This window comes from Eremomyces bilateralis (genome assembly GCF_010015585.1).
Source record: "Eremomyces bilateralis CBS 781.70 unplaced genomic scaffold P152scaffold_35, whole genome shotgun sequence".
NCBI classification, from domain to species: domain Eukaryota; kingdom Fungi; phylum Ascomycota; class Dothideomycetes; order Eremomycetales; family Eremomycetaceae; genus Eremomyces; species Eremomyces bilateralis.
The window spans coordinates 74,526-97,941 of record NW_022985101.1 but is presented as its reverse complement, the minus strand read 5'-3'; the positions used below and the strand labels follow the sequence as shown (position 1 = coordinate 97,941).

At 52.6% G+C, this 23,416-nt stretch overlaps 8 protein-coding genes across 8 annotated transcripts; 5 read left to right on the top strand and 3 right to left on the bottom strand.

Moving 5' to 3' along the window:
• Window positions 1-161: 161 nt before the first annotated feature.
• Window positions 162-2,129, bottom strand: P152DRAFT_218566 (uncharacterized protein). Its single transcript, XM_033674468.1, has one exon. It carries the CDS (start codon window positions 1,929-1,931, stop codon window positions 333-335), a length of 1,599 nt encoding a protein of 532 aa, XP_033530119.1. The 5' UTR covers window positions 1,932-2,129; the 3' UTR covers window positions 162-332.
• Window positions 2,130-2,777: 648 nt separating this feature from the next.
• On the top strand, window positions 2,778-3,466 carry P152DRAFT_382328 (uncharacterized protein; the record flags this gene model as incomplete). The annotated part of the gene is made up of 2 exons (XM_033675758.1): window positions 2,778-3,255; window positions 3,321-3,466. Coding segments are annotated over 2 exons (624 nt in total), but the record flags the coding sequence as incomplete, so codon positions are not given.
• A 795-nt stretch (window positions 3,467-4,261) lies between these two features.
• Window positions 4,262-5,317, top strand: P152DRAFT_462485 (cytidine deaminase). Its single transcript, XM_033680361.1, has 4 exons — window positions 4,262-4,399; window positions 4,504-4,766; window positions 4,835-4,897; window positions 4,954-5,317. The coding sequence occupies exons 1-4, from the start codon at window positions 4,294-4,296 to the stop codon at window positions 5,026-5,028; spliced, it is 507 nt and encodes a 168-aa protein (XP_033530117.1). The 5' UTR covers window positions 4,262-4,293; the 3' UTR covers window positions 5,029-5,317.
• Window positions 5,318-9,443: 4,126 nt separating this feature from the next.
• Window positions 9,444-11,927, top strand: P152DRAFT_218453 (uncharacterized protein). The gene is made up of 3 exons (XM_033674466.1): window positions 9,444-9,825; window positions 9,897-10,096; window positions 10,144-11,927. The coding sequence occupies exons 1-3, from the start codon at window positions 9,579-9,581 to the stop codon at window positions 11,803-11,805; spliced, it is 2,109 nt and encodes a 702-aa protein (XP_033530116.1). The 5' UTR covers window positions 9,444-9,578; the 3' UTR covers window positions 11,806-11,927.
• On the bottom strand, window positions 11,928-14,485 carry P152DRAFT_218471 (pyruvate decarboxylase-like protein). The gene is made up of 3 exons (XM_033674467.1): window positions 13,974-14,485; window positions 13,784-13,919; window positions 11,928-13,614 (listed from the first exon to the last, which is right to left on the bottom strand). Exons 1-3 carry the CDS (start codon window positions 14,007-14,009, stop codon window positions 12,050-12,052), a joined length of 1,737 nt encoding a protein of 578 aa, XP_033530115.1. The 5' UTR covers window positions 14,010-14,485; the 3' UTR covers window positions 11,928-12,049.
• Window positions 14,486-14,872: 387 nt separating this feature from the next.
• Window positions 14,873-16,451, top strand: P152DRAFT_462480 (protein-L-isoaspartate O-methyltransferas-like protein). The gene is made up of 2 exons (XM_033680360.1): window positions 14,873-15,402; window positions 15,496-16,451. Exons 1-2 carry the CDS (start codon window positions 15,302-15,304, stop codon window positions 16,076-16,078), a joined length of 684 nt encoding a protein of 227 aa, XP_033530114.1. The 5' UTR covers window positions 14,873-15,301; the 3' UTR covers window positions 16,079-16,451.
• P152DRAFT_443727 (RecF/RecN/SMC protein) lies at window positions 16,401-20,940 on the bottom strand (the record flags this gene model as incomplete). The annotated part of the gene is made up of 4 exons (XM_033677786.1): window positions 16,401-16,451; window positions 16,508-16,633; window positions 16,684-17,225; window positions 17,325-20,940. 4 exons carry the CDS (start codon window positions 20,938-20,940, stop codon window positions 16,401-16,403), a joined length of 4,335 nt encoding a protein of 1,444 aa, XP_033530113.1.
• A 544-nt stretch (window positions 20,941-21,484) lies between these two features.
• Window positions 21,485-23,191, top strand: P152DRAFT_370096 (uncharacterized protein; the record flags this gene model as incomplete). Its single annotated transcript, XM_033675494.1, has 2 exons — window positions 21,485-22,865; window positions 23,028-23,191. Coding segments are annotated over 2 exons (1,545 nt in total), but the record flags the coding sequence as incomplete, so codon positions are not given.
• Window positions 23,192-23,416: the final 225 nt, after the last annotated feature.

Here is a 23,416-nt window from a genome sequence, read left to right as displayed (position 1 = left end):
TCATTAAAGTCGCGGAGTTGGTACAATAGGCGTTTCAAAACGTCAAGAAGAGAGAGATTCGTTGGCGAGGACGCAGCTTTGCGGTTGAGTTCTTCAGTTCAACAACATGTATGGGATTCACGTCAAAATCTCGCTAGAAATGGAAGGGAAGCATCACTGGGAATAAAAGCAGTTCCAATATGCGGTCTGCACAAAATTACGAAGACCTCAGGGGATTGAGGCGATAACTAGAACAATGAACTTTCGTTAGATGTGACCATGGTCTGAATACACTAATGCTTGAGCCTGAATGCTATTCACTCCCTCCCACCGGAGACAGGCCATCGTAGTGTCTAGTCATCAAGGACACCCCCTTTCTCGACATACTCTCTCTTCTTGATCTCCAGATCCGCTTCGCGTTGCTCAATGTTCTTCTGCAGACGGCCACGCAACAACTTGTTGGCCTCCTGATCGAGCTTCCCTCGATAGTACTGGACGTCATTCTCCAGTTCGGTGATCTGTTCCTTAATTCCGAGCAGCTCCTGTTGAGCGGCAACGAAATCCTCATCCTCCTCGTCTGCCACCGCATCCGCGTCGTCATCGTCATCGTCGTCATCGTCATCGTCCCCGGTGTCAGCGGCTGGACTCGCTTCTACAACTACGGCCGTGTTACCGCCCCGCGATGCGATCGCCGCTGCTGCATCGGCGTCGACCACGATCTCTCCATCGTCACCGGCGTGTCCCTGAACCGCGACCGTGTCCAAGTCCGCCGGCTCGCCTTCCGCGTCTTCTTCGAACTCGGCCTCGAACATTTTTGCCATGTCGTCGACATCCGCCTCCATCATCTCCTCATCGATGACCATGCCTTCCTGCTCGTGCGGCTGTCCGTATCCGTAGTCTTCGTCTTCCGCTTCCCCGGCGTCTGAGCCCTCTCGTACGGCCGCACCGTCCGTCAGAGTGTAGATAGATGACCCGCCGGACGCCTGCGCCTTTTTGTCCGCCTCCAACAAGCGCTCCACCTTCTCCTCCACTTCTTCGATCGTTCGGAAGCTGACCCGTTGTCGGAACCGGCGCTTCCTCGCGTGATGCATCGGCGGCGTGAGCCCATGGGCATACTGCCACGTTGTCGGATCCACCTCGTTCGGTAGCGGATAGGTCTTGGCCTCCCCCTCGTCCCCGACCGGGCCGAGGACGAGCAGCATCTGATAGACATCGACCGATTTGTACCATCCTTTCCGGTCCCAACTCTTCATGCCCTCGGCGACGCAAGGTAAATCTACTAGCACCGCCGCATATATTGATTTGCGAATGACGACAACCGCCCGTCGTCCCTCGCGGTCGAAGAAGCGCAAGTGCATGTCCAGCCCACCCTCATCGCGTCGCAATCCCACTCGCTTCTCCTGGACACACTGGCGTACGTAGTCGAGGTCGGCGTTGGGGAGAAACCGGATGATGAACGCTTGTTCGATTGCGGGATCCTTCTCGACCTCATCGTCTTCGCTGTCATAACCTACTCCGATGGGCCTCTCGGGGGGCTTCCCCTGCACCTTGATCTTCATTCGGACATCTTTCTGAACCTTCGGAAGGGGTTTGTCCGCCGAAACCGCGCTTTTCAACTTCAGAACCGGCGTCAGGGCGCCCTTCCTCGCAGCGCCAGCTATGGAGGCTTTGTTGATTCGTTTCTTCGGCCGCGCCGATGATTCATCGTCGATTGGCCGCTTCTTGTTCGGTGTGGGAGCAGCGTCTCCTTTCGGTTTCTTGGTGTACTTTCGCTTTGGTTTCGGTTGCTCGGGCGAAGGTTGAATTGATGGAGGGTTCTCGGTTGCGGGCGTTGTAATGCCCTTGAAGTTTAACCTGAGCTTAGGTGTTGATGAGCTCTCCGGTTCCGCCGCTGACTGACTTTTTGGCAGCTTCAGCTTTAGCCCGGTTGGTTTGCCGCTGCCACCTGTCATGGTTCTAGGCGATGGTCGGATTAAGTGTGTCGGAGTTGCTCGAAAATCGGGTAAAGGGTTGCGGAAATGGAGGGTTGAATGCGGTTCGTGGTAGAGATATAATGAGGATCCTAAGACCGCATTGGATCCAAGAGGAACGCGGATGGAAGAGAGTTCGATGAAAAGAAGGCGATTCTCTTTCGAGCCGTGTGGTTCCCCTGGAGGAAAGAAGAGTGCTTTGTAGTTGTAGGTCTACCTGAATCAAGTGCTCACACATGCACGCTCAAACCATAACACATCTGATATTCGCCTGCGTAAGAGCACCTTATGACTTGGTCACTTCGTCCTTGAAACTTCTGAAAGTCTCATTTGCCTTTTCAGTAACAAATAACTTCATTTCCTGGGTTCTCGTCGATTTCAAGCGTCTGATACAGTACCAACTTGCAACTTGCATCTTGCAACTTCAACATGGTTCAGTTCAGGCTCACATACAAAGCACGTGATGCTCTGGATAACAGGGATAGCGATCCTGCCGGTGGTTTGGCGGTTCCACCTTCCACCCCGGCTCCTTCCACCTCGGCTCCTTCCACCCCGCCGCCTTCCACCCCTCCGCCCGCCAAGAACTCTAGCGCTCCTTCTTCTTGGATTGTTCGACGCTCACCACGACACGAGGAGGAACATCTCCATGTCGACAGGGCCGAACTCTCCAGTCCCAGAAAGCTAGAGAAGAGAGACTACACCAGGTTTAGGAACCGTCCGAATCTAGTGGCACCACCCCATCCGGATCCCGAGAGAGTCGAGAAATCAATATGTCCCGGATATTACAGGCCGCCTGAGTTTGTGCAGCAGAAGAGATATCGGACCAACATGTCTGCCCGCGAGATCATGCACATGTTGACTCGACCAGCCGTCCTGCAAATTCTACGCGCTGCGGGCTTCCATTCTGCTCGACCGTCGGTGATTGAAGCTCTGACGGATATTACTGCAAAGCATCTACTACTTCTCGCTACTCGAACCGTCGCTCATGCATATGGGAATCATAACGACGCGACCCCGACGATCACGGATGTCCGCATGGCCATGGACGATGCCGGCTGTTTCACGACCACCATGACCGCTTCCGAAGAAGCATGGATTGAGGCGATGCGAAAGCCCACTGGCGAAGGCAAGGGTGCGCAGAAAGAAGAAGATCGGAGAACGGAGGAAGACACCAAGGATATACAGGAGTTCATCGACTGGGTCCAAGGCGATGGGAATAAGGAGATCATGCGGATTGCGGGGATGCTAAAATCGGACGATCTTATGGAGCTAGATGGGGAAAAAGAGAGGCTAGACTATTTAACAGGTATGATTGCCCGCATCCTACGGTATTTCCTTCCATGAGACAGTTTATGCTAATTCGGACCACAGCATTGAAGAGGAAGCATAGCAAGACCGGAGACCAATCACGCTTCCAGGGTACGGTACTTGGCATTGAAGCAGACGATCACGATATCACAATTGAAGGTGGCCCTGTGGCGTCCTTGACGGACTGGCAGGTCATGGTCCGTCAGCGAAATCGGGATTCTTCTGCTGTTCCGAACGGCACTGGTGTAGATTCCGAGCATCCTGATGAGCTCATGGCCACCGATGGATGAACTATATGAGACCCTCCGAAGAATAAACTATTCTGGACGCATTCCATCGATGTCTCGAGTCCTCAGTGATGGATACACGGCTAGACCTACAAGAGTTCGCGCCTGTGCCCGAACCTATCTTCGAGATGGCCGTAAGAGGGCATTGACGCTTACCGAGGGCCAGCGAGCGATCGATATCATACCTAACGAGACGGCGATTGCATAATGACTACACCTTGCAAGGCAACAGAGACAGTCAATCAGCCCGGCGGATGGGCTCTGACTCATGAGTGATGGGGAGTTCAGGGTGTGCAGCTTATATTCGACAATCGCGAATACAATGTATATTAAGTATGTAGTGGCCGGCGTTGAATGGTTCCAAAAAAGCTGCGTCGTCGGAAAGACAGTAGTTCGCAACTGAATACTGTTCCAGTATTGTTAAAACAAGAGGCCCGGTGATGGTCTTTTGATTTGATAAGGTAAGAACCTTAGTCCTCTTTGCTGTACTTTCCGATCGAATATGATACTTGTGCTCATAATCGGGATTTTATTATTCTGTTCATATTCTGGATTCCGTAGAGCTCTCCGGGGCGTAGTGGGTCCGCCTCCTTCAATGTCACACAGCGTGAGAACATCGGAATGTAACCATATCGGATCCTGATCGTGTTGACTTTGGCCTTTGCCTCTGCTGTGTCTATCTATCCATCGTTATCAAAGTACAAATGCCCCTCAACATCACGATCCAGCCACTGTTCCAGTAATCAGCCATGCCGAACTTGATATCTCAATCGGAAGAGTCGGTGTCGGGACTATCCGCTGCGGAGGTCCAACTGTTGACGGCGAAGTCCAACGAAGCAAAGGCATTGGCTTATTGTATGTTGAACGATTAGTCTTTGTCCAATAGGTCCTATTCCTATCCCGACGTACCTATCCCGCTCCAGTTCCCCAAGCGCCGTACTTATCTGGTTCGCCATCAGGTCCGTATTCGCAATTCCGGGTTGGCTGCGCGCTTCTCCGCAAAGACGCCGCGGACCCGGAGAAAGGACTTATTCTCGGGGCCAATGTTGAGAACGCGTCATATCCGGTCGGAACGTGTGCCGAACGTGCCGCTGTCACCGCCGCGGTCGTTGCAGGATGGAAATATGGCGACCTCAAGGCCATAGCGGTGGCTACGGACCTGGTTGGCACCCTAGCAAGTCCATGCGGGATGTGTAGGCAATTCCTCCGGGAGTTCTGCGAGGTATGGTTTCCATCTACCACTATGTAATATTCAAGCAGAGTCAAGACTGAAACCGCGTGGGAGGACAGCCCACAATGCCAATCATCATGCATGGACAGGATGGCGAGTACGTCGTCAAGACCATGGAAGAGGTGAGTTCAATCTTGCCATATCGATGCTGAACTAGACTAAGCGTGCGGACGAGCAGCTTCTTCCCATGTCCTTCGGGCCGGAATCTCTTCCTAAGCCGGACGCGATGAAAGAAATAAGAGGAGGATCGTAATCATGTCTAAAGGAAGAATTTGGCACTGGTCTAGCGGACCTATCGTAAGCGGGAAAGGAGTAACTATTTCAACCAGCGTAGTAATAGTTCATTGCATCAGTGACATGCGGCATCTACTCTTGGACTTTGGAATGATTCATTTATTGATGACAGATCATATCTGATGGATTGGGCATTGGTTAAAGCAGCAAGATCCGTTGGAACGTTGGATAGAAAAGACACCAAAACAATACACTCCGCTAACAGTATGACTTATGAGTCCAAAGCCATCCGAGCAACACCACTCATGCAACATGTCCCATCCCAAATTTGGAGACACAGGCGAAATTTCATCCCTCATTTCTTGCACCCAACCCGAACATCATCGTACATACTGAGACGCCTTGCGATTCTGCCGTCTCAACTCCCCGGCCTTCTTGACCAGCACGTCATGCACCTTCTTATTCACTGACCAGTTGTCCTTGAGACTCTTCATTCTGAGAGTGGCGATCACAGCCAGTCCCACAGCTCGTAATGAAGGCCGCCTCGAAGCATCATAGAAGGACGCGTCGGGGGTGATCCCCATCTCTTCGACAAGTCGGAGATCTTCCTTGTTACTATTCTAATGTTAGCCGTACTGTGCGTTGCCATATTGGAAGGGCGACATACCATTCGTTGTACATTTCGACTTGCATCAGCATGAATCTTTTTTCAAAGGCCAAGCCTTTCCTGAAGTCTTGCTCCCGCGCAAACCGTGCTCGTAACCAGGAAATCTGCTTCATCAGACCTTTCAGCTCTGCGGCATGCTTCTTCGCAGCATCCTTCATGGTCCGCTCGCCGGTTTCAAGTTGATCTTCAGCTTCTTCCAGCTTCCCTTCAACCTCAAGCAATGCCTTTTCAAGTCCGGCTGCCTCAGCCACAGCATCGATCCGTTGGGTTTGTGTCTCATCCCGCACATGCTTCGCTGTTCGAAGTGCTTTCCGCAGCTCTGATGACTTTAGGTTTAATTCCTTGGTGAGGCGCGACAACTCGCGATCCTTTTGTGAAGTAGCTTGCCGTAAGGACTGCAGTTCGTTTTTAGACGTCTGTAACAAGTCTTGTAACTCCTGCATTTCTGCTTCCTGGAGTCTCCGAGCAGAAGGCGACATCGATGGGGATCGATGTGAGGAGCGAAGGACGGCCATTTCAGAGTGTGCGAGTTTCAGCTGGGTTCTCAGGTCGGCAAGGTCTCGATTTTGCTTAGACATGGTCGTCTCTTTCGAACGGGTTTCGGAGCGAAGAGTCGTTTCCATATTAGATACTTGGGACTTCAGAGAGGCGATCTCGGAATTGAGGGTAGACACTTTCTCCCGAGCATCGTTCAGCTGCGCCTGTAGCTCGGCATTTCGAGACTCGAGCACTGATCGGACTGATGTTCGGTCCTGAAGATTCGACGTCAAATCATTGTGGATCTTGTCCGTCTGCTTTTGCAAAATATCCCTCTCGGCGTGTGCAGCTCGAAGTTCTTTCTCCAGACTCTCGACCCTAGGTTTGAGTTCGTTGGATTCTGCCGCCTGGAATTCAAGCACCTCGACCTTGACTCGCATCCCCTCCTTTTCGGACTGCAATTCATCGTAGTCGGTTTCCAGAACCTGAATCTCTTCTTCCAGCTCCGTCTTCTGCGCAGCGAGCGCTTCCTTTAGGTCTCGAATTTCCTTCAGGCGCGCATCTGCTGTTTGCTGTAACTCTTCCAGACTGCGTTGCGAAGTGTTGGTGGCAGACCGAAGGGCTTCAATCTCAGCATTACGATCTTGCACAAGATCGTGCATTGCATCCAGGTGTGTCTTCTCCTCCTCTTCGTTATTTGCAACTTCGCGAAGGATGTCAAGTTCCGCAGTTCGTTCTTGCAGAGCAGCTCGTACGGAAGATATTTCTCGATCTTTTTCTGCTAGAGTGGATCGCAGAGTGGAAAGCTCCTTGACTTGGGATTCCATGGTGGACAGCTGAGATTCAAGAGATCGGATCGTATCCATGATTCGTAGAATTTCACGATCGCGTTCGGTTAAGAGTCCCTTAGTTTTGTCGAGCTCCTTGATCGCTTCATCGCGTTGCGTAGATACGGATTTCAATGAGGATACTTCGCGGTCTTTCCGGCTGTATGCTTCTCGCAGTTCAGTGAGCTCTTCATCTCGAACCTTGTCGCTGTGTCTCCGACGTTCCACTTCGGTGGTCAGATCCCGCAGTTGGAGATCTAGTTCTTGCGCTTGAAACTGCGCATCTTCCGCCGCTTCCACTCTTGTCCGCAAAGTATTAATCTCCGTCTCATTCTCCTGTATGACATGACGAAGCTGCTCTTGAGCGGTCGCTGCAGCCTGTTGAGCAAGGTGATATTGATTGTCGCCTTTGCTTTCTGCTAATCGAAGACGGGCTTCCAGAGAGTTGATCTCCTCACGCTTTTCCCTCTCCAGACTCTGCAGTCCTTGTTCCAGAGTCCATACCGTTGAATCCCGTTCGGCGCGAACATCGCGTAACTCACGACGGAGGTCGGACACTTCATCCTGGCGGCGCTGTTCGGATGATTCGATCCGTTCACTCAAGCGGTCAACAAATGATTGGTGGACACCGTCGGGATCATCTTGCTTGTCTGCCAGAAAATCCTCGGCTTCCTCTTTTTCTCTCTGGGTGCGTCGCAGCTCCTCCTCCAGGTCGGATATTCGGTCATCTTGCTGTTGTATGAACCGTTCTTTCTCCTCCGATTCGTTGTGATCTTCATTTTGAAGCTCCTCAACCTTGCTCTGCAGCTCTTCGATCTTCTCGTCCTTCTCATCCGCCAGACGGTCCTTTTCGCGCAGGTCGATCTCCAGGTCTTGAATATCTGCCTGAAGCTGTTCGGTCTCGAGGCTCATTTGCTCATAAACTTCAATGCGTCTTTGTAGAGTCTCGATCTCCATGGCCTGTTCGTCCGTAATGCGCTGGGCTTGGTCGAGTTCTTCCTGGCCAGCTTCTGCTTGGTGTCGGCTCCGCATGTTGTTGGCGTACTGTCGCAGTTGTTCTCGATACTTCTCAAGTTCTTCTTCGGCCAATTTAACCTGTCGTTTGTATCGCTTGATCTCGACTTCGAGCTGCTGCCTTGTCACCTTGAGATCGGCGTTTTCTCGTAATGTTTGCTGGTTGAATTCGGGACCCATTTTCTTGATATTCTCCTCGAGGAAGTGAATCTTGAGCTTTAAGCCAAAGTTCTCCTTGTCGATCTGTTCGAGCTTCTACCACTGTATTAGTAGGCGGAAATTCTTGGGTCCCATCGAACACTTACGGCTTCCTGGTCTCGTAAAGTGAGGACGTTTCCATTGTCCAGCACAGCATCTTGACCCCTGCCCATCATCACGCCCGGAGTGCTCACAGCACTGCTACTACCACCAGGAATGACTGGTGTGTCATCGGTCTCATCTTCTTCCACTATAGAACCCATTCCCGAACCGAAAACCTCGCTGGCTTCGGGCAGCGCTGGCGACGAGAACTTGTACCCATTCCTCAGTGCTGCGGGAGTTCGCAGTTTTCTCTCTGGGATGATACTGTTTCTCCCGATATGTTTCGCAGTATTCCGTGCGCTGTTTCGTGTCGCTGATTTGAGTAGAGGTGTGAACTCCGTCTTCGTGGGGTTACCAGAGCGACCTGCCACAGGTGCTCGAGGCGTCTGGAGAAGAGTACTGTTGATGCCTCGTTTCCCTTGCATATGCACAAGAAGATCATTTCGGTTCTTGATCGGAGATATAAATGACGGCTCGACTGATGCACTTGGACCAAACAACTTGGATGGCGAGGCCATAGAGAAGGAATAGTCGGGGGACGATGGTGGGAATAGGTTCGCCATTGCGAAGACGGATATCCAATCCAGGTGGGCGTTGACGCGTAGAGATCAAGTCATAGGATATCGGGTGCAATGCGCGTCCAAAACCCCAGGGACTCCGGATAGCGATGGAGTCGGAATGGTAGTCATTGCATACAGCTTGATGTTTGGGATGCGGTCAAAAGGTAAACAAACCATGGCGGACGAAAGGCACTATTTGCGTCATGGGTCGCAAGGACACAAGGCTACAAATATGAACCAGCCACAGGTCATGTGCTTGATCGTGGCAGCAATACGCATGCCTTACTGCCCCAGGCATCAACTAGAGATTTCCGTCTGGTTCATGTTTTGTCAGGTACCTACGGAGGATTATATCTGAATTATTATTACAGAATCATATCACGCTGTTCACGGAAACCTGAAAAACATACTACGCCTATTCCTACGCTTGACTTATACCTGTCACTGGATTGAGACGATACTACCGGTTGATGTCAACATAAAAGTGCACCGGAAACCTTGAACGGGTGTCCCTATCCCATTCAGCATTGTAGTCCCGAAAACATTAGCACTCAGCTCAGAAAACTCATCTAAAGAGCTTCGGGACCTGGATATACGTTGGCCCCCAGTTGGTTAGACATCATTAGAAGTCACACCTCTATTCCGTCCTGGAGGCCTCAACCATACCTGGTTTAGACGATCGTTCAATGCTTCAACAAAAATAGAGTTGTACTAGTTCGAAGTGATGGGTGACAACGGCACAGAACCAGGCCTGAAACCGTTTGGTGAAGGGTTTGACGGGTTTCCTCGCCAGACGGTCAACGACACAGTGGAATATACCATTTCCGTGTTGAATGCGAACCTTACAGGGAGCCAAGTGAGGACTCGGTTGGCGGAAGTGAAAACTGCTGCTGCCGAACTGGAGAAAAGATATCTTCGGGAATACATATGGCACAAAGACAAGTTTGAATTGGCTTTAAGCAGAGAGCTCGGTATGTACGTCGGCCGTTTTACTTGCCAGATGACCTTGATCCAGGGGGCATTCTCTCCTAACATCGAATAGACAGATGGATACTCGGTGGCAGCACGAACATCGGTGACTCGGTCGCAGACGAATGGCTCATAGTATGGATCCTCCGAGAATTGAGTCTCAAATTCGATGATGTCTGGATCCGCGTTCACGATCCTGACGGCGAATTTCTTGCCATCGAGGCTGCAGATAAGGTCCCAAAATGGCTCACGCCAGAAAACGACGCCAATCGAGTAAGCTGCTGCAAGTTACACAGGAAGCAGTGCTGATAACCATTCAGGTCTGGATAAACAATGGCATGGTTCGCATCATATCAATATCTCCACAGCTCCCCCCAGAACTACCACTTTCCGTTGCCCTCAAATACCTTTCGTCCGGACCGACCCCACCGCTCCATTCGACCTCTACACTCAGCAATTCAGCCTTTTCAAGGATCGCAGGGCATCCAAAAACTATCCATACCAACCTACACCGGTCAATTGTGACCGTGCCGCGAAAACTAGCATTCTTGCTACTTCAACGACCGAGGATAGTGTCGGCCGCAGTTGAAGCATTCCATCTCCGCGATCCGAGCTCCATGCGTTTCCTGAGGCGGGAGCCGGGGAAAAATCTTCAACTTCCTCCTACTGATCTCGTAAACATCAGTGTTCTCTTTTCCCGCGTTGGGTATGCGCAGATCCGGACACAGGAGTTCGCACCCCCTGCCTCATGGTTCGACGTCCATGGTGCCGTGAATGGCGAATCCCAATCTGAGGAGAATACATTGAGACAGCGGCGGTTGGACGTCGGAATGAAACTAACCAGTGGCTTTGAGATGCTCTTGGGCAATCCCAAGTCGAACGCCCGTAAGGATGTCCTTGAGCTGGAGATCTTGTTGGACGATCTGGAAGCAGGCGAAGCAGAAATGCCCTCCGATGATGCCTTGATCGAAAATATGCAGCGAGGCGAAGATTCGGAAGGATGGATGGATGTTGATTGGAATGACTTCAATCATGCACTTGATGGTGGCTCGGGCGATGCAGGCGCAGGCAAGGTTTCTGAAGTAGAGACTTCTAAAGAAACTTCCCGGAGCAACACGGAGAAGGCGAAATCAAGCGCGGTTGAAAAGTCTACCGCCCCAGATGCGTTGCAAAACCTCCTATCTCGAACACGAGCTTTCATGCAGGACGAGGAGGCAGGTTTAGAAGGGGTCGACGATATGGACGAGATGGACATCGATAATGACCCGGATGACGCATGGTCCGATGTCTCATCTTCGGGCAACAGCTCCGACCAGGTCGATGAAGAAGCTTTCAACAAGACCTTGCGTGAAATAGCATCTAAGCCCGCCCATCATCACGCGGCCGCAGGAACAGGCCGAGCAGCATTAGGGCCAGATCCGCCTCCGGGCTCAAACAACTGGGGCGTCAAGACGGTTGTCCCTTCGGAGTGGGCTCGAGTGAAAAGGGAGCTACTATGGCACGAACGGGAAGAATCACGAGAAAGGCAAAGGGAAGCACTCCATGTCACTTTTACGGCCGTAGACCTCGGTGGCCCTGCCTTGTTCGAGATGACGAAAAGCAAGGTCAAGACTGATTCCAAGCCTAAGTCAAACGAGCAAAAGGATCCATGGGAGCAGCAAAGTGCTCCAAGTGACGGAGAGGATAATTCGTACGACGAGCTGGCACAGATGGAGCAAGAATTACGAGACGCTGGCGCTTTGAACATCGATGCTCCACCAACGGCGCGGTCATATGGATCGACAGGCAAGGGCAAGGCGCGAGTGGCTGACAATTTGGATGGCAATGAGGCAGATGGTCAAGATTCCGAGGAATATCGCGTCCTAGCCAACCTACTAGAGTCCCTTTCTGCAGAGGGAGGGGCGCCTGGCCCGTCTCGAAACCTGATGAAGATGTTGGGCGTTGATGTTCCCCAGGACGAGGACGAAGATGATGTGGATTGAAGAACTACTTGTTATAGAAGCTCAGTTGTTCAATACTACGGATTGCACACAAGCGAGGCTTTGAACGCCTTTCAATGTCCGGATCATATCCCATCTTGCAAAGCTCTTCTTTTGAGTCGCTCCTCCAAAATGCCGCGAGGAACAGCACACCGACTCCGCCGCATCGCCGTACTTTCTTCGCCAGTCTCAAGGGTGCCATTCATTAGCAACGGCTTCGATCACGGTGTGAACCGAAGGCTTTGAATCAGTCCAGCCTAGTATTGGTCCTTGCACTCGCTTCGGCCGTCAACTTTAGCCCAACAGGGGCATCTTTGAGTGGCATGATGACCTCCACGAAGCGCAAGAATTTTCCAGTGTTGAACTGTTCATCCCCCAAAAGCTTTTCGAGCTCATCCTTTGTGCTCACGGAGTACGATTTCGCCTGACCTTCTTTCGCGCCGAAGACATGCGGAATCTGTGTATACCGCCACGGCTGCACATCATTGTAATCGGCTTCCATGCCGTGGATCCATCGTTCGATAGTGTAGCCGTTGTTATTGATGACGAAGATAATCGGCGTGAGATTGTTCCGAAGCATCGTGCTAACCGTCTGCGCCGTAAGTTGGAAGCTTCCTTCTCCCGTCCACAGCACGACTCGGCTCGGCTCCTTCTTCGTCTCTGCAGCCTCGTCTATAGCCGCAAGAGCGGCACCTTGGCATGCGCCCGTGGCGTATCCAATCGAGCCCCAGAGCACCTGGTTGATGGCTCTCGCCTTTGCCGGGAATCGGGTTGTGATGATCCCAAACTCGGCCGTTCCAGTTTCTGTGATGATGATGTCCCCTTCACGGAACCACCGACCGAGCCGTGGCCAGAGATATGCGTGCGTGATATCATGGCCCTTGGTTTGGAGCTCGCCTTCAACGGACTGGTTATCAGGGGCCTTCAGCGGCTCAGGAGAAGCGATTTTGAGCTTGCCATCCTGGATTCTTTTCGCCAGTTTGGAAATCACACCGTTCATCCGCAGCCCAGGATATTCGGAGTACTTGACGCGGATGTATGTGGAATGGAAGTCGATGGTGTTCAATTGAGAGACGCGGTAGGTGAAACCGGTCGTGTTGAAATCGGATTGGATGGAGCCGATCGTAAATACCAGGTCGGCCGACTCAACCCTCTCGCGAACCTCCTTCGACGACCCAGAACCTGCATAAACCCCGCCGTAGTTTGGAATTGTCTCGTCGACTGCACCTTTGCTCATCGGCGTTACGTAGGTGGGCAGGCCAGTGGCTGCGATGAGGTCGTGAGTTTCTTTCAGCGCTCGGTGACGGATCGCACAGGCGTCAACGAGGATGATTGGGGTCTTCGCCGCCTCGACATGTTTGCAGATGGCATTCAAGCAGTAGTCTTCGACTTCGGGGTTATTCGGCGGGAAGGTCATGTCCAGTGGAGTCTTCAACCGCGCGCCCTCCACCTTTTTCTGTACCATATCCGTGGGGAGCATGATATAGCCCGGCCGACTTTGGATGTAACATTCTCTGATAACCTCATCAATTTGATGGGCAATCTGTTCTGGATGGCTGAGAATGGCAGTCGAACAACTGATTTGCCTGCCAATCTCTGAGAACACTCGGAAGTCTCCGTTGCCAAGTGTGTGGTGGAGAAGCATGCCATTCCGCTGCGAGACCGTGGATGGACATCCCACGATATGTACGACTGGGACAAATTCGGCGAAACTTCCCGCAATGGCATTGATGGCACTAAGTTCACCGACGCCAAAGGTTGTGACAAGGGCGGAAATGCCTTTGATTCGAGCATATCCATCGGCCGAATACCCTAGAACCGTCAATTAGAGCCATCCGACTATACTGGGCCATGATTAGAGTGGTATTGTGCTTGAGGGAGCTCCGTTTGGAGTGAAGGAGGCCTTCTATGTTCAGCTGGGGGAGGATATACACGACCCCGGACAAGGCCGTGGATAGGTTGACGGGCTCACGAAACTTACCGGCATTGAGCTCGTTCGCGTCGCCTACCCATTTTAGTCCAACCTTGGGAATGTAGTCGAGCGCCTGGAGATTGAAGTCCCCAGGCAGGCCATGAATATGTTGGACGCCGACCTCACGAAGGCGACGGAAAAGGTACTGTCATGGAGCTTAGCACATATGACAGCTCCGAGCCCATGCCGTGATACGCACCTCTCCAACATCAATTGGCTGCTTCGATTCTTCCATTTTCGTAGAGTGACCGAATATACTTTCAATGCGTCCAGCGAGGAAGGGATTGAAAGTGTTGAAGGAATTGTTGAAGTATGAAATCGGATGCCGTGAAAAGAAGGCACGATTGACATTAGACAACCACCTGTCGTGCTCCTAACGCGATGTCATCAACATGAGAGAATTACAGAAATGGTGGGGCGGATTCCAGCGGAGCAAACTGGTTTCACTGAGTCGAGACTTGGTAGGAATCGTGAAACCTCTTGCTTTACCAGTTCTTTCTGCCCGAACAGGGATACCTGTACTGAGAGTGCAGCTTCGTCATCATGAATCATTCGACAAGGAAGGCACGAGAGTAGGAGATAGTAACCAAACAGAGGTCAAGGTGGACCAGACAGAGGTGTTATCCGACCGCTTCAGTCGGTCTGGTATAGTCTCTAAGCAATCAACTGGTACCGGTACTTATCTCAATAATCCAAAGGGCGACATCATATTGCATCCAAGCTATTCCGAATCAAGGGGATACTAAGAAATAGTAGTCGATGCGATGGCGTTCGAGTTGCGACTCGGCATCGGCTTGCCGAACACGCCGATATGGAAAATAGCTACCGGGATACCGGGTTTGGGTTCAACGTGCTCGGAACTTGGATTTAACTACATCATGCATCGGATGCTTCTCTGCAAGACTCATTTCTAAATTCCACACCGTTACTAGTTAGTGACTAGACGCGGGATCGAGCGTGGGGTCGGTGTTCGCAGTGGAGTCGGTCGCTGACATGCGGAGCAGTGGACTGTGGAACCCCGCATATCACGTAACCAGATACTCCGTACAGTCGAGCAATCTGATGAAGCTGAGCATCATCAAAGTGTGACTGAACCATACCTACACAGTATTAGTACCATATGATCCGTAAACAATTACTGTACATGGTATATAATACTGATACTATACACTTTAGCGCCTGAAGTACCTAGGTCTGTACCATGAGCTCATCCTGATGAGTGGTAGGTATCTGCATGATGATAACTTATTGCCCTCACCCCTCTCTTTTCTCTAGTTTCCCTCTCCTCCAGCCTCCCTTCCCTCTCCTGTAACCATCTAGTACCTGTTCTGCTAACTGGTGTATGCTGTCCGTCCAGCTTTTCCTATTCTTATTCCGAGCAGTCGGTGACTGTGAGAATACAGCAATTGCTCCATCAAAACGATCTCCTCCATCTGCAAGCTGCCCCTCGTCCGATTCATCGTGATCCTGGGTTTCGCCGCTCTCTTCCAGCGACTGGTACGCGGGGGTTCGCGTTCTTTCACCAACATGGCGTGGCGCTCGACAGGAGGCTCCAATTCCGAGCTCATCAATAACCTGTACCAGAATGGAATGATTGACTCGGCGAAGGTAAAGGATGCAATGCTAGGGGTGAGTGGAATGTCATTTGACTCGATCTCCAGCAAAGACCTTGTTCCTTCCGCCCGGACTCATGAGGTTTGCACTGACTTAGGCATGCAATAGGTCGACCGCGCCCATTATGCTCCGCAGACGCCTTATGTGGACTCTCCGCAACCGATCGGCCATTCGGCAACCATTTCCGCGCCGCACATGCATGCCTCCGCAGCCACGTCCCTGCTCAATCACCTCAAGCCCGGTTCCCACGTCTTGGATATCGGCTCAGGCTCGGGATACCTTACCCATGTCCTGGCGGAGATTGTCAAGCCAAACGGACAAGTCGTGGGGGTTGAGCACATCCAGCCGCTCGTCGACCTAGGCAGGGAGAACATGCAGAAAAGCGCTGAAGGGCGGGAACTGCTCGCGAATGGGACGGTGAAATTCGTGAAGGCGGACGGTCGGCTGGGATATAAGGAACTTGCCCCTTACGACGCGATCCATGTTGGCGCCGCAGCGAAGGAGCTACACCCTAAGTTGATCGAGCAACTTAAGGCCCCGGGCAGGATGTTTATTCCAGTGGAGGAAGGATTCCTCCAGCATATCTATGTCATTGACAAAGCGGAGGATGGGACAGTGGAGAAGAAACGACAATATAGTGTGCAATACGTGCCGCTGACCGACCCACCAAAGCACGGACAGGAGGACTAAAACCCTTCTGAGGAGAGATCAATGCTTATGCTCGCCGCAGATCTGCTGCGATTCAGAGCGGTCGGGGTCGAGGTTCAGTAGATCATAAGCGCCAGCTGGAATTCTGTATGATAATAACCGGGACACAGAAAGCGTCTGGAAGGGTCCACCTCCACAGAAAACCTAGTCGCGAAAACCTGCATATATTTGGTTTCGATGTCAACTGTCCCATACTCCCGCCCAACGCCGTTGATGGAGAGAAAACTATCCGGAACTGGCTCGGAAGACGTGGAATCCTTGGTCGTCCCTCATACCAGAATGAGCGCCTTGAAACCATGATTCATCACGATCGTGCAACAATATAATCCTTATTCTCCACCGTCACGCTCTTCGTCTGTGATGTGGGTTAGTGGATCGTTTTCCTCGCAATGTAAGTCATGAGGAACGTACCATATGATTGACTTTATACACCCCGACCAGGCGAGCTGCAAGCTCAAACATGTTGTTCCGTAATGAAATGACAATGAACTGCGCATTCTTTGTCCTCTCCTTAATGTAGCTGGCAACAATTGAGACCTGCGAAGTCGTTAGTATTGCGAAGGACATTGCATGCCGGTGTCACTCACATTCCGGAAATCCAACGCCGCATCAATCTCGTCCATGACATACAATGGCGTCGGTTTGTATTGATGCAACGCAAACACTAGCGCCAAACTACTCAGCGTCTTCTCGCCACCGCTCAGGTTGCTGATATTCTTCCAGCTCTTCTTCGGCGGCATGACCGAGAATAAGATCCCTTCTGCAAACGGGTCCAAGCTGTCCACCAGCTCCAGCTCGGCGTTGCCGCCCATGGTGATCATCTGGTACATCTCCTTCAACCGCATGGAGATCTCGGAAAACCCTTGCATGAACCCTTCCAGCCGAAGGCGGCGTAACTCGTCGAGCTTGCGCTTCGAAGCCTCGCGGGTGCCGATGGCGGAGTTCAAGTCTGCGAGGCGTGAACTGTGCTCCGCGACACGACGACGGTAGTCGGAGAGAACGGAAAGGTCCACTCGGTTAGACTGGGTCTGGGACTCGAGCGCAGCGATCTCTCGCTTGAGCGTCTCCTTCGACATGTCGGCGAGCTCGTCGGGGCTGTAGATCGGGATCATTGTTGCGGCATTGGTTGCTGTCGTAGCATCGGCATCTTCCATGACGACGTCACCCGAGTCGTCGTTGTCATGTCTGGTGTCTCCCTGATGCTGGTTCTGCTCCCCCTCCCGTCCACTCATGAGATCTTCGATGTTGTGGAGCTCCAACTTCGAGAGCTTTTCTTCAAAGCTCCTCAGCCGTCGAGCTGCTTCGTCCCCTATTTTCTGCTTCTCCTCCAGTTTATTCCGCATCTCGATCTCAATGCCGCGAGTCTCATTCAGTTCGGCCTGCTTTTGGTCCAGCTCGGTTTTGAGGGCTTGGAGTTCTTCCTTTTTCGCCTCCAAAGATTCTTGCGCCTCTTCTGCTTGCTGGCTTGAGCCGGAAGCATTCTGGACATGCACAGTCATCTGATCCGCGACCTTCTCCATCTCCTTTGCGGTGCCGGCAAGGTCTCTCTCGCTATCCGTCTGTGCCTTTTCATGTTTGGTCTTCTGTTTCCGAGCTTTCGTTCGAGACACTTCGGCATTTGACATCTCCTCGCTGAGGGTGTTGACTTGGTCCTTGAGGCCGTCGACCTTTGCTTTCTGGCTGCGAAGTCGGACACCACCGATCTCCATGATCTTGTCCTGCAGTGTCTTGATCTCCTCCTCCACATTACTCGTCTCGGAACGTAGTCTCTCAATCTCGGCTTCCAACTCTGAGATCGTCTTCTGAAGGGTTAAGATCCGCTTCTGGTCACCTTTCTGCGTGGTTTGCTCGACTGTCAACTCTTGAATGCGTTTCCTTGCGTCGGTGATATTTCGATCGAAACTTTCAATCTCAAGTATCAGTTTCTGGGCCTGGGTCTCGAACGATGGAATCTTGTTTTTCAGGGCCCGTAATCGCTCGTCAAGTTCTCGAACATCTTTCTGAAACTCCGCAAACATCTCTTCATACTTCTCTCGATCACCCTCAAGCTTCGTCACTTGTTCTTTGCTCACATCGGCAACCAACTTCGATGACATGGCACCTTTGGCAACACGCGTCCCACCTCCAGTCATCGTACCGGACTTATCGATGAGCTGTCCATCAAGTGTGACCACACGCCATCGCTTTGCACCATAGGCAATTCGATTGGCTTGCTCAAGGTTGTTAGCGACCAGAGTGTTCTGGAGCACGCTGTAGAAGGCGGGCATGAATTTCTTATCCTTGGGCTTGACAAGATCGAACAACCTGGGAACATTTTCCGACGTCTCGATCGCCGACATATCCCGCTGGGGTAAGCGATCCAGTAGGATGAAGTTGGCACGACCAAGATTGTTTTTGCGGAGGTAGTCGATGCAGGCTTGACCAACCTCGACCGTGTCAACCACGAGGTTGTCCAGGGATGGACATGCGGTCGAAATGGCGACGTCGTACTTTTGGTCAATCGCGCCGAGATTTCCCAGCCGGCCGTGGAAACCTTCGATTCGTCCCGATTCTTTGAGCCGCATGAGGCCGCTCAACACGTTTCCTTGGGTTTGAGTAGCAGAAAGGCTTGATTGTGCTTCGTCAGCCTTCTGACGAGCTCCGGACAGCTTTGACCGGAGGGCTGGCTCCTTTTCGATGAGCTCGTCATATTCCGCTTGAACGGCATGTAGCTCTTCTTCCACGGTCGCCTTTTCGGCTTTGGCATTGCCCAGCTTCTCGGTTTTGGCAACCTTGGACTCATCAAATCCAGAAATCTTCGTTTCGATCTCGGCGATTGCAACAGCACCCGCATTCTCCCTCTCCCGAAGGATGTCGAGTTCGCTTTGGGCAACAGCCATGGCCGACTGCTTCTGACTGATCCTTTCCTGCCACGGCTCCAGCGATCGTTGTTTTGTGGCGATTTCGTCGGACAACCCCTGAGTCTTGCCTTTCAGACTTTCGCGGATCCCATTGAGCTCGTGCTCTTCTCTCGTGATCTGATCTTCGAGCTCTACGATTTGTTCGTTGCATCGCTCGACATCGTCCGTGCCTTGCTTGATAAGGGTCTCCTGTTCGGCTATGCCAAAGGCCGCGGTCTGCAGAGATTTTTCCAATTTCTTTTGCTTCCCCGTTAGGAACTTCTTTTTTTCTTCAAACTTGACCGTGTCCTTGTCGATCTTAGCCATCTCCTTCAGCAAGGCCTGGGAGTCCCTCTCGAGCTGTTCGAAATCTTTGGAACTGGTCTTGTACTGCTTCTCAAGCCTCTTGATGCCATCTTCACTACCCGCATGCCGTTGAAGTTCCTCGTCCAATTGTGCCTGAAGTTTGGAAACGGCTTCTTGATTGACTTCATAGGTATCCCGAGCCTCGGCCATGGAAATTTGGTAAAGCGCCGCCTGCTTGATAGCTAGCTCGTTCTCGTCGCGAATGTAAGCAAGTGCCTTGTCCTTTTTGTCCTCCAGAGCGTTCTTTTCCTTCTCAACATGTTGAACGCGTCCACTTTTTTCTACGCACACCTCGTTGAGAGTCTCTGTCTCGGCGGCAGCTTCCTCGATCGGGGTCTTGTATTTCGACGTGCCGATAATATCTTCGAGATACTCCAGCAGGCCGTCGTCATGTTCATTTGCGGCCTTCGGCTTCATCTGAGCGATTGACTCCACTTCGCCTTGGAGAATTAAGAACCGCTTGTGATCCAGGTCAATGCCACGATCTTTCAGGAGTGTAGTGACCCTCGTAAAATCGGACGTGGACCCATTGATATAGTATTTGCTTTGGTTGTTCTTGAAAGCTCGTCTGGAGACAACTAATGTGGAGTCGGGGATCACATTGTGGCCGCCACCGGGGATGTCGATGACTTCCTGGAAATGCACTTCCACTTCGCAATACTCCAGATCTGGGAAAGCAGCCGAGTTGTGGATCAGCGCAGAAATCTTGCCTTGTCTCATTTTGCTGGCTCTGAAACCGAACACGAAGAGTAAAGAATCGATGACATTGGACTTGCCGGACCCGTTGGGCCCAACGACCGAGGAAAACGACGCGTGAAATGGACCAACGATTTGCCTTCCAGCGTAACTCTTGAAATTCATCAGGACCAAATTGGTGATGACGAGTCGGGACTTCGGTTCGGATGACTCCTGTACGACAGGAAGAGCCGTATGCCGGGTCCTAATCACGATATCCATGGGCTTTTCGAGGACCGTAGTCTGTGTATCAACCTTCGCGATCGGGTCTGGTTTCGCGAGCTCCGTGACATCCTCCAAAATCTGAGTCTGCTCATTAATCGTGCTATTCGTAATATCCGCAAGCGGCGTGGCATGTCTCTGCTGAGGTACCGGGGTTGGGGATGGCTTTGGGGCGAGTAGAGTCGAATCGCCGCTTTCCATCAATGACTCGCTTGGGTCCGGCGAAAGTGATGGTTTCGGAGTGGGTAGCGGCTCAGTTGGTGTTTGAGGGACTTCGGGGGCAAGAGAAGCGCGACTCTTGCGACTCGATCTCACACTCTTTCGCTTTGGTGGGGCCTTCTTCGAGGGAGAAGGCGGCTCTGAAGGGGCGTTGCTCTCGGGAGGACTGAAGATTTGCGAAGGCTCAATGGATTCGCCGGCTCGTGTTCTTCTCGTCCGTCCACCAGTTCGCGGGGTGGATGCGGTCTCTGTTGTCTTTCGCCGTGCCGTACGTCGTGGACTCGTAGCTGGGGCCGGGGTGAAATCATCTTCACTGTCTTGTTGTCGCGTGGTGTTGGTGTCGTCTTCATCGGATGAATCAACGACGAGCTTTTTCCGGGAGGCAGCCCGTCGCGAAGGTCGTGTTGGCGATGCTGCGGACATGATTATATGTTACATGAGGATTTGTGAGATATAAGCAGAAGAGCCTCCTCAAAGCATCGGTGTAGTCAAGATAGTCAAGACCTAACAGCAGTGGATGATGATTGCGACTTTGCGTGTGTGCGTGTGTGTGTAAACAGTAAACATTGGTTGGCAGGAGAGCAGGACCGTGCTTTCCCTGTCAACAACCGCCCAACCGCGCCACATGCGCCACAGACACCAGCCACATGCGCCACCAGGGTTCTATCAGAAACCGACGAGGCAAGTGCGATTCACGCTCAGTGGTTTCTATGAATCCCTTCCGCTTCACCTGAGACTCTCTGCTTCTGGACAATCAGATTCCTTTTCTACTCCAAGTCTCTCGCTATACGCGTATTCCTACGCTGTTGTCTGCCGATATGGGCCCAATTCCGCTCAATACATCAAGTCAATAGACATCTCCCCGACGTCTCAAAGCGCTTCCCCGTGGACGGACTGCTAAAACTGCTCGTTGAATATGTCCCATTATCAGTCAAACGGCTACTCGGCCGCCAATGGCTCCTCTCTCTATACTGTCACCGCTCTACGAAGGTGGTCATGCGCCGATAAAGACCTGCCAGGTGTTGACAAAATTGAAACCATTCACGTCTACGACTTCGACAACACCCTCTTTGCCAGTCCCCTCCCCAACAAGTCACTCTGGAACGGCCAAACAATCGGCCAGCTAGGCAGTCCCGACGTTTTCCTCAATGGCGGTTGGTGGCATGATTCCGCCATCCTTGCTGCGACAGGCGAAGGGGTCGAGAAGGAAGAACCGCGTGCCTGGGATGGATGGTGGAATGAGCAAATCGTGGACCTTGTGCGGCTGTCGATGCAGCAGAAAGATGCGCTGTGCGTTCTCTTGACTGGACGCGCCGAACGCCAGTTCGCAGAGCTTATCAATCGAATCGTCAAATCCAAGGGACTAGAATTCGATCTGATAACCCTCAAACCGGCCGTTGGACCGTCAAATCAGAAGTTCTCCAGCACCATGAACTTCAAGCTCGAATTCTTCACGACGCTCGTAAACACATACCACAGAGCAACCGAAATCCGAGTGTATGAAGACCGGCCAAAGCATACCAAGGGGTTCCGCGATTTCTTCGCCAATCTGAACCGACAGCTCCTCAACCCAGTTCCACCCCCTCCACGCGGCACCATTGTCGCCGAAGTCATCCAAGTTCCGGAGAATGCCACCGTTCTCAATGCAGTCACCGAAGTGGCAGAGGTGCAGAAGATGATTAACAATCATAACACCGCCATCTTAGCCGGCACCGCTCCTCCGACCGCAATCCCTTTCATACTCAGACGAACCGTGTTCTATACTGGTTACCTCATACCCGCCGCCGCGTCGCAACAACTCCAATCTCTCGTCCATCCGCCCTCCAACGTTTCCATGTCCGATATCCGATACCTGGCCAATTCCATTCTCATCACCCCTCGTCCCGCTCCCCCATCCGTCCTCACGAAAGTGGGCGGAATCGGTCGTCGTCTGATGTGGCGCGTGACCGGAACGGCATGTTGGGAAGGCAAGCTCTGGGCGGCGCGCGTCGCTCCGATCCCCAGCACCGAAAAGGTGTACACGGAGAACAACATCCCCACGGTCGTGCTCGCCCTTCGACGCGGCGCGCGACCCATCGACGTCTCCCGGATCGACAACTGGCAACCGGTGCCCGTGGAGAAAGAGTTCGTCTTCGAGAGCACGGTGGGGGAGAAGTCGCTGTTGCGCCTCGAAGAAGAAAAATTCGATTATGCCAACCCGGACAAAGCAACTTCCAATCCGCACCCGCGCCCGAACCAGATCCCACGAGGACCAACCCACTCGCGAGGCAACGCACAACAGGGGAAGGGCCTTCGAAACACAGGGCAGGGCAAAGGAACGAAGCGCATGCGCGAGGACAACGACGACGGTTACATGCGTCTTTCCGCCCCACCACCCGACCGTCGCCAACCGCACCACGCGACCTACGACCAATCACAAGAGGGAGCACGGCGACCCGGAGCGGGCCCCGCCCATAATGCGTACCGAGAGCAGCAAGATCGCGATCGGGGTCCGAGGCATGGCGACAGAGATCGGGACCGCGATCGGGGCGGCCGAGGGGGGCGTGGAGGGCATCAGCGGGAGCGGGGAGGTCAGCGGGGAGGCCGCGGGGGTCATCGGGGGGACCGAGGAGGCCGGGGAAGGGGAGGTGATCGGCGACAGGGGCAATACCGCAGCCTCGACGACGTCGGAGAGGGAAGACCAACGTATACGGATTACGACGAGCAGGGCGAAGGAGCGTATTCGGGGCGCGCGAAGGAGACGGAAGTGTATAATGCATATTGACGGAGATTCTGATCCCGAAAAGTGGATCGGTAGGCCGACGGTTACAGCATAGCAACGAGGCGTTGGAAGTGGCATCTCGATCCGTGGGCCATAGGGTGTATGGGCTACTTGGGGCGCACGGCTGTTTAAAGTTCG